The following is a 15434-nucleotide window of genomic DNA, read 5'->3' as shown; positions in this document are numbered from 1 at the left end:
AGTTACCAAAAAGGTCCAATGAACCCTACAACAGGTTATACAAGGTCATAGCAAAATGTGTGTGACTACATGGACCGGAGAAAGTGTCTCTGACTGCTTATGCAACAAAGGAATTTATAGTTACCAAAAAGGTCCAATGAACCCTACAACAGGTTATACAAGGTCATAGCAAACTGTGTGTGACTACATGGACCGGAGAAAGTGTCTCTGACTGCTTATGCAATGTGGTTGCTGCATTGTACAATATCCAGCCCCTCCTTCTTTTCTGCAGAAAACTGCTGAGCCAGCAATAATAATAATCTGTAAACGCATGCGCGGAAAATCTTATAAAAAGCTGACACATGAGATTTCTCTACATTATTTTTTTCAAAATCAAGCCCGTTCTCAAGACTCTCGATTCTTCTATACTCGCCAATCAGGTGGCCGGCCACGAACACTAACGAATCTTCTTGAAGGCTACACGTACATGTATGGCCGGCCATACACAACGATATCTCCTCATCTATCACACTCGACTATTACAAAGACCAGTCATCTCATTCATAATTATCAGCTATTATGTTTTGAGGGGCCCCTCGTTATTATATAGAGCTCTATTATTTCAATAGTCACTCTATTGTGTTGTGTTGGTGTTGGAGACTATGGTGCCTGGAATAGAGTGACTGGTGAGGAGTGTTGTACTAGCATATTACTGTGGCTGCAGTTGTGTGTGTTAGATGACCTGCTCTATTGATTTCTACAGAACTGAAAATGGACGACAAAAAACGTTAAAACTGCAAAATCAAGTGTCTAAGTCTACAAAATATCTTTAAGACAAGCTATCTACTCAAGTCCCCAAGTCAAGTATCTCCAGCCACTCGAAGAAACAACATCCTCCTCCTTAAGGACGAGTGAGTGTGTATAATCTATATCACATGGCATTAAGCCCCTCCCCCTAGCTACTGTTGTGTGTGTGTTGGTATCCTCTCATGCAATCAATACACACTATACTGAGCTGCTCTGGTTGATGTGTATAATTGTTTCTACAGGGACACTGGAGGAACATGCAAGGACTCATACTGGCACTCCTCACCTGCATGGATAGGAGGCTGGAATGGCAGTTGTATTTTACTGAGCATTACAATTATGTAGTTACTGAGCATTATAATGACGTTCATTATACTGAGCATTGTGTCCAATTAGCATGCTATAATGATGTGTCCTGACCTCTGACCCCAATCACCTCTTGTCACAATACATGTTCTGAGCCGGCCGGAGACCACTAATGGAACTCTAATAGAGGAAGCGTCCAGTCTATACAACGCACTGCTACTACTCAAGTACAAGTCTGCACGATATGGATCATATCTCTACGTACTGGCAGAATTAACAAACTTCCCCATCCTTAAAGACGAGTGAGTGTGTATAATCTGTATCACATGACATGCCCCTCCCCCTAGCTACTCTTGTGTGTGTGTGTTTGTAAGTTACTGACCATTATAATAATTATGACTGACATGAGCATTATTGTATTAGTACTGAATTCCATGTTATGTGTTCCTCACCTCTACACTAATAATCTATTGTGTTTTACAATACAGACTACTGTTGGAATTCCAAGCAAGCAATGCAGAGCTGATTAATTTTAACTCGAAAAAACACACTATTAGACATGTACTGAGACTGAGACTGACTCCTTTAGTATTGAGTCCCACTCCCCCCCATGCATGTGTCCCCATGCATGCCTCTCTGCCATGCTCACCAGATTACAGGAAACAGCAAGCCTATCTACTATACTCCTACTGCTATACTCAAGTCAAGTCTCTATATCACTGGAAGGATTTCAATACAAACAACGTCCTCCTCCTTAAGGACGAGTGAGTGTGTGTGATTTGTATCACATGATACTAAGCCCCTCCCCCTAGCTACTCTTGTGTAGCATAAACTGTATACACACATAGTGTTAAATGTTAGTATTGAGAGGCTTAAGTGGTCATAGTCTAGTAGGCATGTGTATAATTGTTTCTATACAGGGACAGTGGACGGACAGCGACTGATACTGGCACTCCTCACCTGGGTTGTACTGCAAGGGTGGAGTTATATCCAGCATTATAATAATAGGCATCATTATTATTACTGCATGAGCATTACATTACATGCTGTGTCCTAACCTCTGCCCTAACAATGTTATTATCACAATACAGACCACTGGCGGAATTTGGAGAATACTAGAGGAAACAACACTATACAGAGTATTTACTGCTACTATACTGAATTAAGTCAAGTCTGTATGGAGCATCTCTTCACCGGCAATGACATCACTGGCATTGGTGGAATACAATGTCCTCCTCCTTAAGAAAAAGTGAGTGTCTATTAGTAAAACCAGTAGGTTTTTACATTTTACATAGGATTGGCAGTGGGTTTGCCTGTGTTTAGCAATATTTCAATTATTTTGACTCATGTTCAAACTGTTCTATATCTGCAGGGAAAGGCCACATCAAGAAACTGGCTGAACAGATAGTTTATTTAGCCTTTTCTCTCTTTGTATCTCTCATTTCATAATCCATAAACATTTTAATGAATGAATATTTTCATTTTAAACATTGCACTATTTCGACGTTTCACCGCTCTTTGTCTCACTGACTAAGTAAGTAAGTAAGTAAGTGATTAAGTAAGTAAGTAAGTAAGTTTCTTGCCCAGCATTTACTCCAAGTACAGCCATCTCCAGGACATTCTGCACAGGGTTTCCAAACGACTACAACCTGGATTACAAAGCGCTTCTTCAGATTTGCGATTGCTTCCACGAGGCAGATGACCTCTCAGTCTCTATTTCTCTTACCTAGACAATTCCGCCATCTTTAATGACTCAGCAATTGCGTTGTGGCCAATAATAATAGATAGGCGTGGCTAATAAACCGTGCGCCTAAAATCAGTGCAGCAGTGCTTTTCCAGAGCCTGAGGTGTTCCTTTTCTTCACACTGTTCAGCTCTAGCTCCCTTTCTCTGACAGGCATGCTATATGCACTGGCTAGATATCATGCTCTTAAAATGGCTGTCATTTAATACTGATTCGCAAATTCAACATAATTATCAAGCAATAAATTATTACTCATTATACTATAATTATTAGTCCAGAGATATTCGAGAAGATATCTGATTATAGTCCTGTCTTCTCTTCTTGTACTGCCTCTTGACGTTCCACTTATGCATGTCATGATACATAAACTGTGCTGAAAAAGAAAGGGAATCCGACTAGAAAAACATTTGCAATGTGAAAAATTGCTAGGATTGGCCAGGGGAACCACAAAAAAGCGTGGGAACAAGAAATCAGACGAGAGCATAACTCCAATCCGTTACAACGTCATGAACATGTACAATACATAGTATATTAAATAATAGACTGTGTTCCAGATCCACCTATCAGCTTCCATCCACCACATCATTCCATGCAGTCACCAGTACGGTCCGTGCATGTTACTACTCATGGATGGACTGTGTGTACCTGTGCTCAACACTGCATGTATTAGGAACATCAATTCATCACAAATCATCATGATTATGTGCCCCACATTCTAAAATGGATGTATAATAAATATATATAGGGATTGGTCATCACTCCACCAGTAAAAATTGCGTGGCATATTGGCTGGGAAAACATGGGAAAACTACCAGTATACATGTGATTGACGTTGTAACGGATTGGAGTTATGCTCTCGTCTGATTTCTTGTTCCCACGCTTTTTTGTGGTTCCCCTGGCCAATCCTAGCAATTTTTCACATTGCAAATGTTTTTCTAGTCGGATATTATATATGTATTACAGTGGAACCTCTGTTAACAACCACCTCCGAATAAAGGCCAGGCACTCAGGTCCCAAATAACAGTTTGTGTACTACAATTAAAACAACCTCTCAACAAAGGCCACCTCTGATGTATAAAGGCCTAAACATTGATCCCCATGCATGCAAAGGTGTTCGTTATAGAGGGGTTCCACTGTACATGCTATAATTATAGTGTTGTGTGTGTATTATGAGTTGCAACATTATTGTCCTATACAATCGTGTGTGTGTATTCTAACCCTCTGCCCTTGTACCCACAGCTACTACACTCAACTACATCTCATCAGTCATAATTCAATCATCAACTCATTTTATTTATTGGGGGCCCCTTCATATTTTCATTTCTTTTTTCGTTTTCGTTGTTATAAATCATAAAAGAAGAAAAATGATCAGGAGGAGTAGTCAGGCCACACCTACAATGTACATGTGACCACGCCTCTAATGCAAGGCCACACCTACCTTTCCACACCTTCATGTGAGCTGTGGGTGTGCCTAGTACTATATACACACATGATGCTTTGTCCCTGTATATAGACAGTACGTATAACTATACTCGATTTCTAACCACCTGGATTTAACATAACCTTCAAACCAACTGGAAACTAACAGAACCTTCTAATCAACTGGACTGGGATAGCCTCAATAGGTAGGTGGTTTATACAACAACCATTGCTTGAGACTAATGTATTATGCATTTGCTGCAGATATCCCAGATGGTCCCATGGGCGGATGGGCGGGGGGCCAGCGATGCAGTGCCACATACTCGCGACGGTGCTGGCTGTCACACTGCATGGAGGGAGGACTATCTCTCTATAGTGTGCAAGAGCACTGCAAACTGAACACACTTTTGTAATTTCAATTTCTCAATGATTTGCTATAATCAGAGATACAAAAGAAAGGGGATTGGAAACGAAATTTTTACGAAATTTTTGCGTGAAGCATTCCGCGTTATAGGGCGTGGCTAAAACTACAAAGGATTATATTTATAGTCAGCATGCTCATTACCTGTCTTGACTGCTCTACAATGTGCTGTACATAGAAACAGTGAAATTGATCATTTTTAATGTTGATTTTTCTAAAAAGTAAAGAGAATTTAGCTCTAAAAAGTCGACTAAGCAACGCAGCCACTATTACTAGACAAATAAATGCTATGCAAGAAGAAATAGCCTTTACTATGAAGTCGTAGGAGGGACAGGCCCGTGGTGTGTCTTAAAGCATACTAAAGCAGTTTAAAGGACTATACTGCAAACGTTTATGAACAGTACAGCTTATTTATAGCATGAAGCCATTCTATGTAGCACTTAGATACATAATAACCAAGTCAAGCAATGTCCTTTGCTGTTTTGACTTCACAGGAGGGACAGAGAAAAGTTGACATACAGTAATTCAAGCTAAACTCAAAAAAATTGGAAACAGAGTAAAGACAACGGACTTAGAGCTTGTCAGTGGTATAAGCTTACTTCTCTCAAGTATCTCCCAGGCCCTGAGTGATCTCTAGTGGATAGGAGAGCTAGAAACCAGGGATACAAAACCGTAGCGCAGTCCTCCATGTAATTATTTGCGAGCGCAATAATTACACGGAGTGCTTCACCGGATGTCAGTCCTTTTACATAGGGCGTGGGCGGTCATTTCCAATCCCCTTTCTTTTGTATCTCTGCTATAATTTAATAAGAAATTTGAACACAACAATTGTTGGATCAAGAGTTCATTAGCGCAACTCCCACAGGAAGCATTCTACCATACCTACGTCACAATATACAATCATTGCAAATGTAGATTCCACAGTGTATACATGAATGCAGGCATAATGGTGTACAGGAACACTTGCTCAAGTCAACTATTACTCACAATTAATATTAGTTTGTATAAGTAGCTTCATGGGTATGATAATTATAGATTCAAGCAGAATACTGGAATCCGGAAACGTTTCACATCCACGTCACGTCATTACTGTATCATCTATGATTGTATGACTGAATGTGAAGCTGGCAATACTAACAGTGTAGTGAAATAAGAGTTGACCTTTTTTAGCATGATTAGTTTTAAAAGCATGCCTTATTTCCCCCTCTACTTCACACTCCTGTATGACACCCCCCAAGCCGTCCAATGAGTCTTCCTCATGCATCCTCCACAGTGTCACCTTGTACTCCTCCATCCGCATCTACAACTTCTCGTACACATTGAAGTAACGTATACATGTGCAAAACATGAGTAGACTCTATAATTATTTATCACAGAAGTTTTGGATTAGTATAATAAAAGCTATACCAAATATTGACTGCCACCCATCAAAAGCTGCATCCTATACACTAGCTCCACTGAATAGTTCCTTGTCGATCATGACTAACCACTCACTTGTACTCGCTGCGATGCTCTTTGCCACATTATCTACTGCCACTAGCTATTTACTGGAGTAACCCACAATTCCCGAGCCTTGCGGAAGCTCCTATAGGGATCGCCAAACGATCGCTTTCCCTCACCAGCCATTCACTATTTTTTCTGTGCGGGTGTGTATGGTAAGGATCATCAAAACTATGGAACAGCTTTCTTCCTTGTTTTGTCAGTAGTTAATCTGTGTGACGATCATAACCCTCTTGTGCTTCTCACCTGCCATTGGACTTTCAATCGGCGTGGTCTCGAGGCTAAGTCTCGCGAGGACAAGTACTTAAGTCTTGCCATCAGGGACATAATATAGATGGAACACTGAAGAAACTCGTGAAGACCCAGTGAGGGTGGAGTATAGCGGGGCAAGAGTGAGGTGGTGTGGGTATAGCCCTACTGAGGAACACACTATGGAGCAAATACCAGCTCAGCATTTCAAATGCCATTTGATGGACTAATTAAGAATGACAAGCAGAAAGAAACGCTTTGAACGAAGTGATGACAACTGGCTGGAGGACGAAGGCTCGGGAAATAAGTATGGTTGTCCCAAAATTAATACCAGGAATAGGTTCAAAGGTCGTCCTGTAGACTTCAGACAACAATGGAGAGGTAAACAATTATCTCAGTAGTACATACTGAATGCACTTGTCAAACTAATGCCCCCTACCAGGGATAGGTGGGGATTATACCAATCACATGATCTAATCTCCCTACCTTTATGAGGTCTAATCCTATAGATATTCCATCTCTGTAAGATTGTACACACACACACACACACACACACACACACACACACACACACACACAGGGTATGTGGTTCGTATCAGCGGTGGCAATGACAGGGCTTCCTCATGAAATAAGGTGTCCTCACTAATGACCGTGTTAAGCTCCTCCTCAAGAAGGGGCACAGTTGTTACAGACCCAAACGCACTGGAGAGAGGAAACGCAAGTCAGTGAGAGGCTGCATAGTGGACAGCAACCTGAGTGTGCTCAATCTAGTCATCATCAAGAAAGGTGGGTACACAACTCTGCTGATTTAGATGTACTCTGATAGAGAATTGACTTTGTTAGGTGTAACTATTGGGCAGGGTTTCATAATTATATACACAGTATACTGCTGTCAAGCACACAATCAAGTTGGGGCGTCACCAACTTGCCCTTGATTGGTAGGTTCTTATTTTCTTTTTCGGGTACTTTTACAAAATTGTAATGAGGTCATTGTTACCCAGAGCGTCCCCTCAGATCTGTGCCCGGCCCTACACTGTGTTCCGATGGTGTCCTCGTGCTAAGATGCGCTACAAGAGAACAGAGGTCTGCCAATCATGTGCCCAACTCAAGAACGTCTGTCAAACCTGTCTCCTTGGTGAGCCCTGTCACTATATAACCCCTAACTGTTGCTATGGTGACACACAATCATCAGTACACTGCATTCAATACTTCCTAGAACAACTTTTTTCAAGTCATGAATTTGTATAAAAAGTCTCACAGTATATCTCTCCAGGGTGTCATACAGGGAAATAAGAAAAGTAACCAGAAAATGTTGTTAAAAAAAGGTCAACTGTTATTTCAATACCCAGCTATGGACACTCAGTCATCATTGAAAGGGGGGAGGAAATTGGAGCTAGGGGGGATATCCCCCTTTCCCCCCACCCTGTATGACACCCTACTCTCTGTTTCCATACATAGTCTAATAAAGGTCGCGTGTAGCTCTAAGGTCAGTGTGTAAGGTCAAGTTTCTTAGCTTTACTCGCTTTTATTTGAGCATTAAAAGTCTGTCACTCTTAAAACTAATAACTTGTTGTGTGTATGGAGGCTTTATCCGAATAGCCGCGGTTATGATTTCATACGTAGTACCGCCCACCGCGGAACCATTTTTACAAGTATTCTTTCAGTTTTCAGCCCTTAGCAAAAAAAGGTGCGTAGCTTCGAAACCGTAGCAGTTTTCTTTGGGCAACTTTGTAGCTAGCTAGTCTACAGTAGCTACTCTATCAGGATCTCCTGGACTCCACCGGAATTGTCAACCAGCTAAGGCCACAGCGAAGGATCCTTTTAGAGGTAAGATTTTGTGCGTATAACGATCGTACTTGTAGCTTGTGCAGCGTTTATAAGCCTTCTTAGCTGATATACTATGCTTAGATACCTACTTAGATGCCCCAGAGTGTGGAGAGTATAGTTTAGTAGTAGCTAAGTAAGTTTACAGACCCTTTTTCAGAGTGTAGTCTACACGGTTAGATATTCATTTTTATCTTTTTGTTCAGCATTCGCCTCTGGCAAAGAAAGATGCATAACTTTGAAACTATAACCGTTTTCTTTAGGTAACTTCCTAGCAAACTAGTCTACAGCAGTTACTCGTCAGGATCTCCTGGTTTCCAATGGAACAGTCTACCAGCCAATGCCACAGCGAAGAATTAATTCAGAGGTAAGCTTTTTGTGCGTAAAACGATCGTACTTGTAGCTAGTGAAGCCTTTATAAGCCTTCTTAGCTAATGTACTATACTTAGATACCTACTTAGATGCCTCAGAGTGTGCAGAGTATGCTTTAATAGTAGCTAAGTAAGGTTACAGCCTGTTTTTAGAGTGTAGTCTACACGGTTAGATATTCAATTATTTTTATCTTGTTCAGCATTCGCCTCGGGCAAAGAAAGATGCAACTAACTTTTAGGCAACTGCCTAGCATTCTCTGTCGGGATCTCCTGGTTTGGAACGGACCAGCCAAGGCCACAGCACTTCATAGGTAAGCTTTGTGGCTGTGTATTAAACTGCTAGTACGCTTACTCTACATATAGATAGCTTGTAAAGTTGTAAATGTACACTGGTTACGTGTTACAGTCAGTACTAAGTATTTCTACTCATGTTCAACAGGCAGGATAAAAACTCATAGGAGTTGACGCTTTATACAACTAGTTATATGTTCTTATGCCATAGCATAAAACAGTCAGATGAGGGGTTGCCAGTGTGAAAAACCACTTCTCGCACTGTAGGCAAAACCATGCTGTGTCCTTCCTTTTGTTTTTCTGATAACACAGATGGCAATGACCTCTGCGTACATCCTGGTGGTGAAGAGGGAAGTGAGCTATTCCTAGCGATTTCAAGGGTGTCTTGCTCTTTTTGGAGCAGTAGTCGCCAATTAGCTTCTTGGCCAACTCGTGACGAAATGAGAGGAGGGTTTTCAGTGCGTTGGTGGGTGAATACTGTCGATATAATATGTAGCTGTTCGTAATGCAAATATCCTTTAGGAAGAAGTAAATGTACATATAAAACTTATGGACTTTTGTAGGGCATCTGTAGTACCCTCTGAGCTGATCCCCTCTGTCGACACCCCCCATGAAGCGATTATAGTCCTCGATGCTCTGTGGGCACGGGACGGAGATTTTTTCGCCCGTCTTGACTGTACGTTGTACAGAGGTGACCGAAGTGGCGTCAGAGGCTGTGGAGATCACACGGACAACCCTATTGTCACTGAGACCGTCACCTTTTTCTTTCTGGAGAGTCATGTATTCCCCCCTGAAAAGGTAAATAATAATTATGCTTATTACTTTCTGTCAGCTTTGGCTGCTTGAGAGCCTTGGGGAAGCCTCTGCGGTCAGCGCGAGCTGTACCACAAGTATAAATGCCATCCTTCTCCAAGTCTTCTAACAGTTTGACAGACGTGAAAAAGTTGTCAAAATAGACGTGGTGGTGCTTGCATGTGCTTCAACGAGGCTGTGAGGTCTTTCACAACTCGTGCTCCCAGTTGCTTCTCTGGTGTGGCTTCTCTCCCTGTATACACTTGTAGCATGTGGAAGTACCCGTCTGCTAGGACCCAAACCTTGATTCCTCTCTTCACAGGTTTATTTGGGAGGTACTGTTTCAGTGCAGATCTACCCTGAAACTTTATCATTGCCTCGTCTACTGCAACTTCACGGCCTAAGAGTTGTATGCAGCAGAACAGAGCTCGTTGATCTTATTGAAGAGGGGGCGTACTTTGGCCAAACGATCGCTACCTGGGGTGCCTGGAGTCGGGAGAGTGGTGTTGTCCGTGAAATGGAGGTATCGTCGGATGTCCCTAAAGCGATCAGGTGAGATCTTCGATGCAATTGGTGAGTAGTAGAATTGCACGTCTCTCCTCCAATCATTTTCAATCGATGGGAGTTTCACGATCCCCATGAAAATGCAGAATCCCATGTAAGCCTTTAGCTCAGCAGTCGTGAGTGGGGTCCATTTATCATGTTGTAGTGGGGTCATCATTTGCCTAGCGTATCAATTTGTCTCGGCTACTATGTTATCCATTATTTCAGTGGTAAAGAAATGCTGGAATATGTCTAAGGGAGAACTTGAGATGGATACAGCTGGGCCTACAGATTGGATGAAGGCCTCTCGAGAATGGTCTTGAAGGGTGGGAGTCCAAGGGCAGGGGCAACTGTTTCAGGTGTGTGTGTGTGTGTGTGTGTGTGTGTGTGTGTGTGTGTGTGTGTGTGTGTGTGTGTGTGTGTGGCTTAGGCAGTGTGTGTGTGGCTTAGGCAAATTTACAATTATAACTTGTCTGTACTGTGTTGTGCCACTGGCCTATAGGACATTGTGTTATTATAATGGTGTGCAACTCATTATTACCTCTTACTTGTGTAAAGTTATAATTGTCATGTTTTAGTCATTCCAAAGGTCACTTCAATTGTGGTTGTACTTTTTGGCTTCTGTGAGATAATTATTTTTACATTGTCTGTTCCCAATGCCAATGTATTAGGCCTGCAATCCATGCTTTTGTATTATTCTCAATGATTGTTGATAACCTGGGGAAAGTCTGTACAGATTTTCTCTATTATTGTCATGTGTTGTGCCACTGGCATAGGACATTGGTTGTGTGTTATTATGGTAACCTTTTTGTAGGGTCATGTTTTAGGCATGCCAAAGGTCACTTCAATTTGTGGTTGTAGTTTTAGGCTTCTGTGAGATAATTGTTTTTACTTGCAATGTAATGTCTGTAGTAGGCACCCTCCAATTCTTTATGCTTTTTTGTTCCCAATGTATTCCCAGTGATAATGTATTTAGAATTCCCAGAGGCCACAAATTATTTATTTTGTTCCCTGTTGTAATTTAAATTTTGTTTGGCTTTCTGTGTGTGCATAACAGACACTTTTTGTAGTGTTATTATCTGTTCCCAATGCTAATGTTTAGGCACTCCCAAGGCTACAATTCCTTTATGAAATGTCCCTTATGAAATTAGGTCAATTTGATCCTAATCACTATGCACCTGTTACAATTCAATTCTGTTTGGCTTTTAGCTTTCTCTGTGTGTGTGCATAAGAGGCACTTCTTTGTACAGTTCCCAATGATAGCTTGTTGACTCAGAATCATGGTCACTGCTATCCAGGAGATCCTGCAGTACCTCCTCTCTAGTATACGAAAGCCTCTTAGTCATTGTTGTCCTGTAGAATTAATTTTTATTGTGTTTGTTGTGTTGTATCTTCACTTTGAATTTTAATATTGAATGCAATTTTCACTTAAAAATACAAGCACATTTTTGATAGCTAACCTGTAGTGATCCGTGTCCCTATGGCTTCAGGTGACCTTGGAGTGAATCCTTATGAGGTTGTGGAGACTTGGAAGATTCTGGCTTACCACAGCTATGCTAATAGTAGTGTAACATGCAGCTGCCCCAATATTGCATCATAGCAGCAACCCATAATTATGCAAATTTAAGTCATCCAGTTAATCAGTTAATCAAGAATTTGGTTCTGATGCTCCACTGTATATAATTATATAGTATTCCCTGGTGTAGGTGATAGTGTGTGTGGTGGCTGCAACTGACCTCTTAGCTTCATGTGTGCATGCATGTGTCCCCTCCACACACCCCACACACTACACCCACACACCCCACACAATACACCCACTCCACACAACCAACACACTTCACCCCACCCACTCCACACACACCCCCACACACCTCACAGCACGGACTCACAGTCACTGCAGCAGGCTCTCTGTTACCTGCACTGTCAGGGGATTGTTCACAATGACCTGAGACTGCCGGGTCATGGCATCATTAAGAGGTCAGTACATAGTTACATGGGCATGACCTCTGTAATCTGAAATACTGAGGTCAGAGGTCATGAGTATATGTTTATTGCTTTTGGGCCTAAATTTTATATTTTTTGAAGAAAGAGCAAGGATATAGAGAGTGTCATACAGGGGGGATATCCCCCCTGCATTCATGCAGGTACTAGTTGGGGTCCATAGCTGGCAATTTTACATACTAACAGCTATAGGGTATTGAAGTAACAGTTGACCTTTTTTTTTAGCTAGTTACATTTCAACAATCATTTCCCACTATAATTATACGTACGGTAATCGTCTAATTTCATGCTAAAGAATGTGTGTGCCTTTTGATGGAGGAATCAATGATTGATTTTAGTATACGTAGCTATACCCACATTGTACTGTTATATACAGCTAAAATCCTAATCACACCCACACACCCCACCCCACCCACACACACACACACACACACCCACACACCACCCACACATACCACACCCACAGGCACAAGGCAGACTAGTGTCCTCCTGGTGAAGCTACACCTTCAACTGTATGAGATGTACACACAAGAACACAATCTGCTTGACTTCGATCAAGAGTGTACTAACTTTAATTTATTACCTTACTAGTGACCTACGTATATATCACAACCATTATTTCCATTTCTTTCATGCATGTTTGTTCATTGCATTTCTTGATAATTATAATCATGGTGACTAATGGTGACTATTTTGGTCACTATAAACCGTAAATATGTATAACACTCTCTTGGTGAGACCAACAAATTTACTGCTATATATTCATGCATTTTATGCAAATATTGGGTGTGTAGGTAAAGATCATTAATAAAAAAATTAACATCAGATCAAGCTAAAAAAGGGCGTATCTTGTAAACTCAAGTAAACAAAGCTTCTGGGTACAGGTGTCAGCTCTTTGACAAAATACTTTTTGAGCTGACAAAATAGATACTAGCTAGACTAGACTGTGATTGAGCTGAAGTATATAACTCTGCGGATCAGGGCTATACACTTATCTTGCAGCTACTAGAGTCCCTGGCCGCCCCAGGCCAGGGCAGGTCAGGAAGGTCAGGACAATGGCAGCAAGGTGAGCTTGTACTGTACATAATATCTGGTGGCCTGTCTGTGTATGTATTCAGGGTTGACAAAGATACATCAGTATACATGTACAGCTTCAATCACACACTATAATAATAGATTGCAATTATGCACCTAATGTGCTCCCCCCTCCCCCCCGGGACATACGGGGGAATTTGACTTGAAATGTTGACCCCATACTGATATGATTTGACCTGGCCTTGCGTAGTAAAGACTGTACAACTGCTTGAGGCTGTGACTGGTGGTGACTGGGGAATTAGGGTATTTGAACAAAGAATCCTCCCCCATGCATGTGGGGAATTTGACCTGGAGTATAGTTATGGTCAAATCCTCCATGTTAGCCTGACCCCTCCCTAGGAGGTAGTGGGGCGACACATTGATAGGTGCATTAGAATTGCTCTGTAAGAAAATTAATGTTTCTGCATACCATTCTTATTCATTAGAACCCACACAACAAATAGTTCATTGAACCCTGGAACACTCTGATCATGAGTTGTTGTGTTGTACCATAGATTGAGGGGTTAAAGGGGTTGGAAACAAAGGTACCCTCGAGTATCATCCGTGCTACGCTGTCGCTTAATGGAGCCACAGCAATACCTATTTCTACACACAGTGCATAATAAACTACAAATAGCTGCTTAGTCCGTGCAACTTACTTATATTCAATGTCTATACCTATTGTAGTAGTTATAACTAGCACGCTCTAAAACAGCCTTGGGAACTAACTTATGACTTTACTAGCTAATTTATCTTTTTTACTGGGTGTACGTTGTCAGTCATTATAAGTACTACATGTGGCTGACGGACTAGGCGTGTTATAAACTGTTACAGATGATGTCTCAAGGAAACACAACTTTCATATTTTAAGGGAGTTACCCGACAAAAATTAATTGCTTAACAGCCTCGTTCATAAGTAACGCGAATAGTTTCGAGGATCCATTGCAGATTCAATGTAACTTCTCTAACTCTATAATCTATTGTTTACTAAGTGGTGAACATTATTTTGAGGGACTTCTGTTTCCAATTCGTGGTTTACTAAGTGGTGAACATTTGGTGGAATGGCTGTGTACATTGAGGTGACCTTATCTCAGAGGCCACAATGAATACAGTACCCTTATCTATGAATCCAGACACTCCATTGTCCAATAATGACTGTGACCATAATGTACTCCTAACACTACATGTATTGTTTATACTGTATAATAGTATAACTCGTGCTTACTAACTATAGAAGCAAAGATGACTGTATTACTTATTTAGATGACGACCTCAGAAACTGATGAGATACCTAAATGAGTGATGGTTAATTAGTTGCAGACTCCTCTGGTGTCTAGATGTGGGTATAGCTAGCAAGTGAAGGCTAGCTCCTAAGATTGTGGTCAATACAGTCACATCCTCTATAATACACCCACTCACTCCTCACCACCTAAGAGTCCACTAATTGGAGACTGAGATTGCCCTTCATTGTTTACCTCCTCCCACAATACACTGTAGTCATGATCTGGGTGAACAACTCTATGATGCTTCCCGTGATGGTCGTGTGGACGAGGTGGAGAGGCTGCTGGCTAGAGGAGCTCCTGTCAACTGGGGGAACAGTTTTGGATTCAACGTTCTCCATAGGGCATGCATCAACAACCACCCTGATGTAGTGAAGATACTCACACAGCAAGATGGCATCGACGTCAATGTACAGACCACTTATAAGAACACTCCCCTGCACTGGGCCTGCTACAAGGGACACCTGAAGTGTGTCCAGTTACTGATGGCAACTCGACAGTGTGACCTAGGTAAGTCAGTGTGTGTGTCATGTAACACTTTAAGGCCGTATTATCTCCAATTCATAGCTGATCTAAAACGTACGTAGAGGATTAGTGTTTCCATAGTGATCCTTATTCTAGACACCACTGTTTTTGTGAATCTCGGCAAATTACTTACAACTTTATCAATACCGTACCCTCGCGAAAATAAGCCCATCTTGAATAAACGCCCATCCCCTCTTTTGCTTCGAAGTTCTTGCACAAGGGTATTTTCACTCGATTATAAGCCCACCCAGAATAAGAAGTTGAGCATGCGCAGTAGCTGAATGCCACATGTTTACTATTAATTTTAGG

General features: G+C 41.5%; 1 protein-coding gene and 2 long non-coding RNA genes across 4 annotated transcripts in view; all 3 read left to right on the top strand.

Annotated features, from left to right (window-relative positions):
- The first annotated feature begins 384 nt into the window (after positions 1-384).
- Positions 385-2176, top strand: LOC135338640 (uncharacterized). 2 transcript variants are annotated; one of them, XR_010395684.1, is made up of 5 exons: positions 385-665; positions 743-890; positions 1029-1394; positions 1581-1856; positions 2013-2176. It is a non-coding gene; the product is annotated as an uncharacterized LOC135338640 (long non-coding RNA). The 2 variants fall into 2 exon arrangements; XR_010395683.1 differs by lacking the exon at positions 385-665 and having other exon boundaries at positions 678-890.
- An 11-nt stretch (positions 2177-2187) lies between these two features.
- On the top strand, positions 2188-4708 carry LOC135338633 (uncharacterized). The gene is made up of 3 exons (XR_010395673.1): positions 2188-2341; positions 4075-4460; positions 4519-4708. It is a non-coding gene; the product is annotated as an uncharacterized LOC135338633 (long non-coding RNA).
- An 8364-nt stretch (positions 4709-13072) lies between these two features.
- LOC135338533 (GA-binding protein subunit beta-2-like) overlaps positions 13073-15434 on the top strand; it is a 2845-nt gene continuing 483 nt past the window's right edge. Inside the window, exons 1-2 of the mRNA XM_064534706.1 lie at positions 13073-13312; positions 14818-15110. Of these exons, the coding sequence (XP_064390776.1) occupies positions 13302-13312; positions 14818-15110 (304 nt within the window). The 5' untranslated portion in view covers positions 13073-13301. The remainder of the gene's footprint in view (positions 13313-14817; positions 15111-15434) is intronic.

The sequence above is a fragment of the Halichondria panicea genome, chromosome 7 (assembly GCF_963675165.1).
Source record: "Halichondria panicea chromosome 7, odHalPani1.1, whole genome shotgun sequence".
Classification (NCBI taxonomy): Eukaryota; Metazoa; Porifera; class Demospongiae; order Suberitida; family Halichondriidae; genus Halichondria; species Halichondria panicea.
Note: the sequence above shows the minus strand (reverse complement) of the source record. Positions and strands in the feature narration are given on the sequence as shown.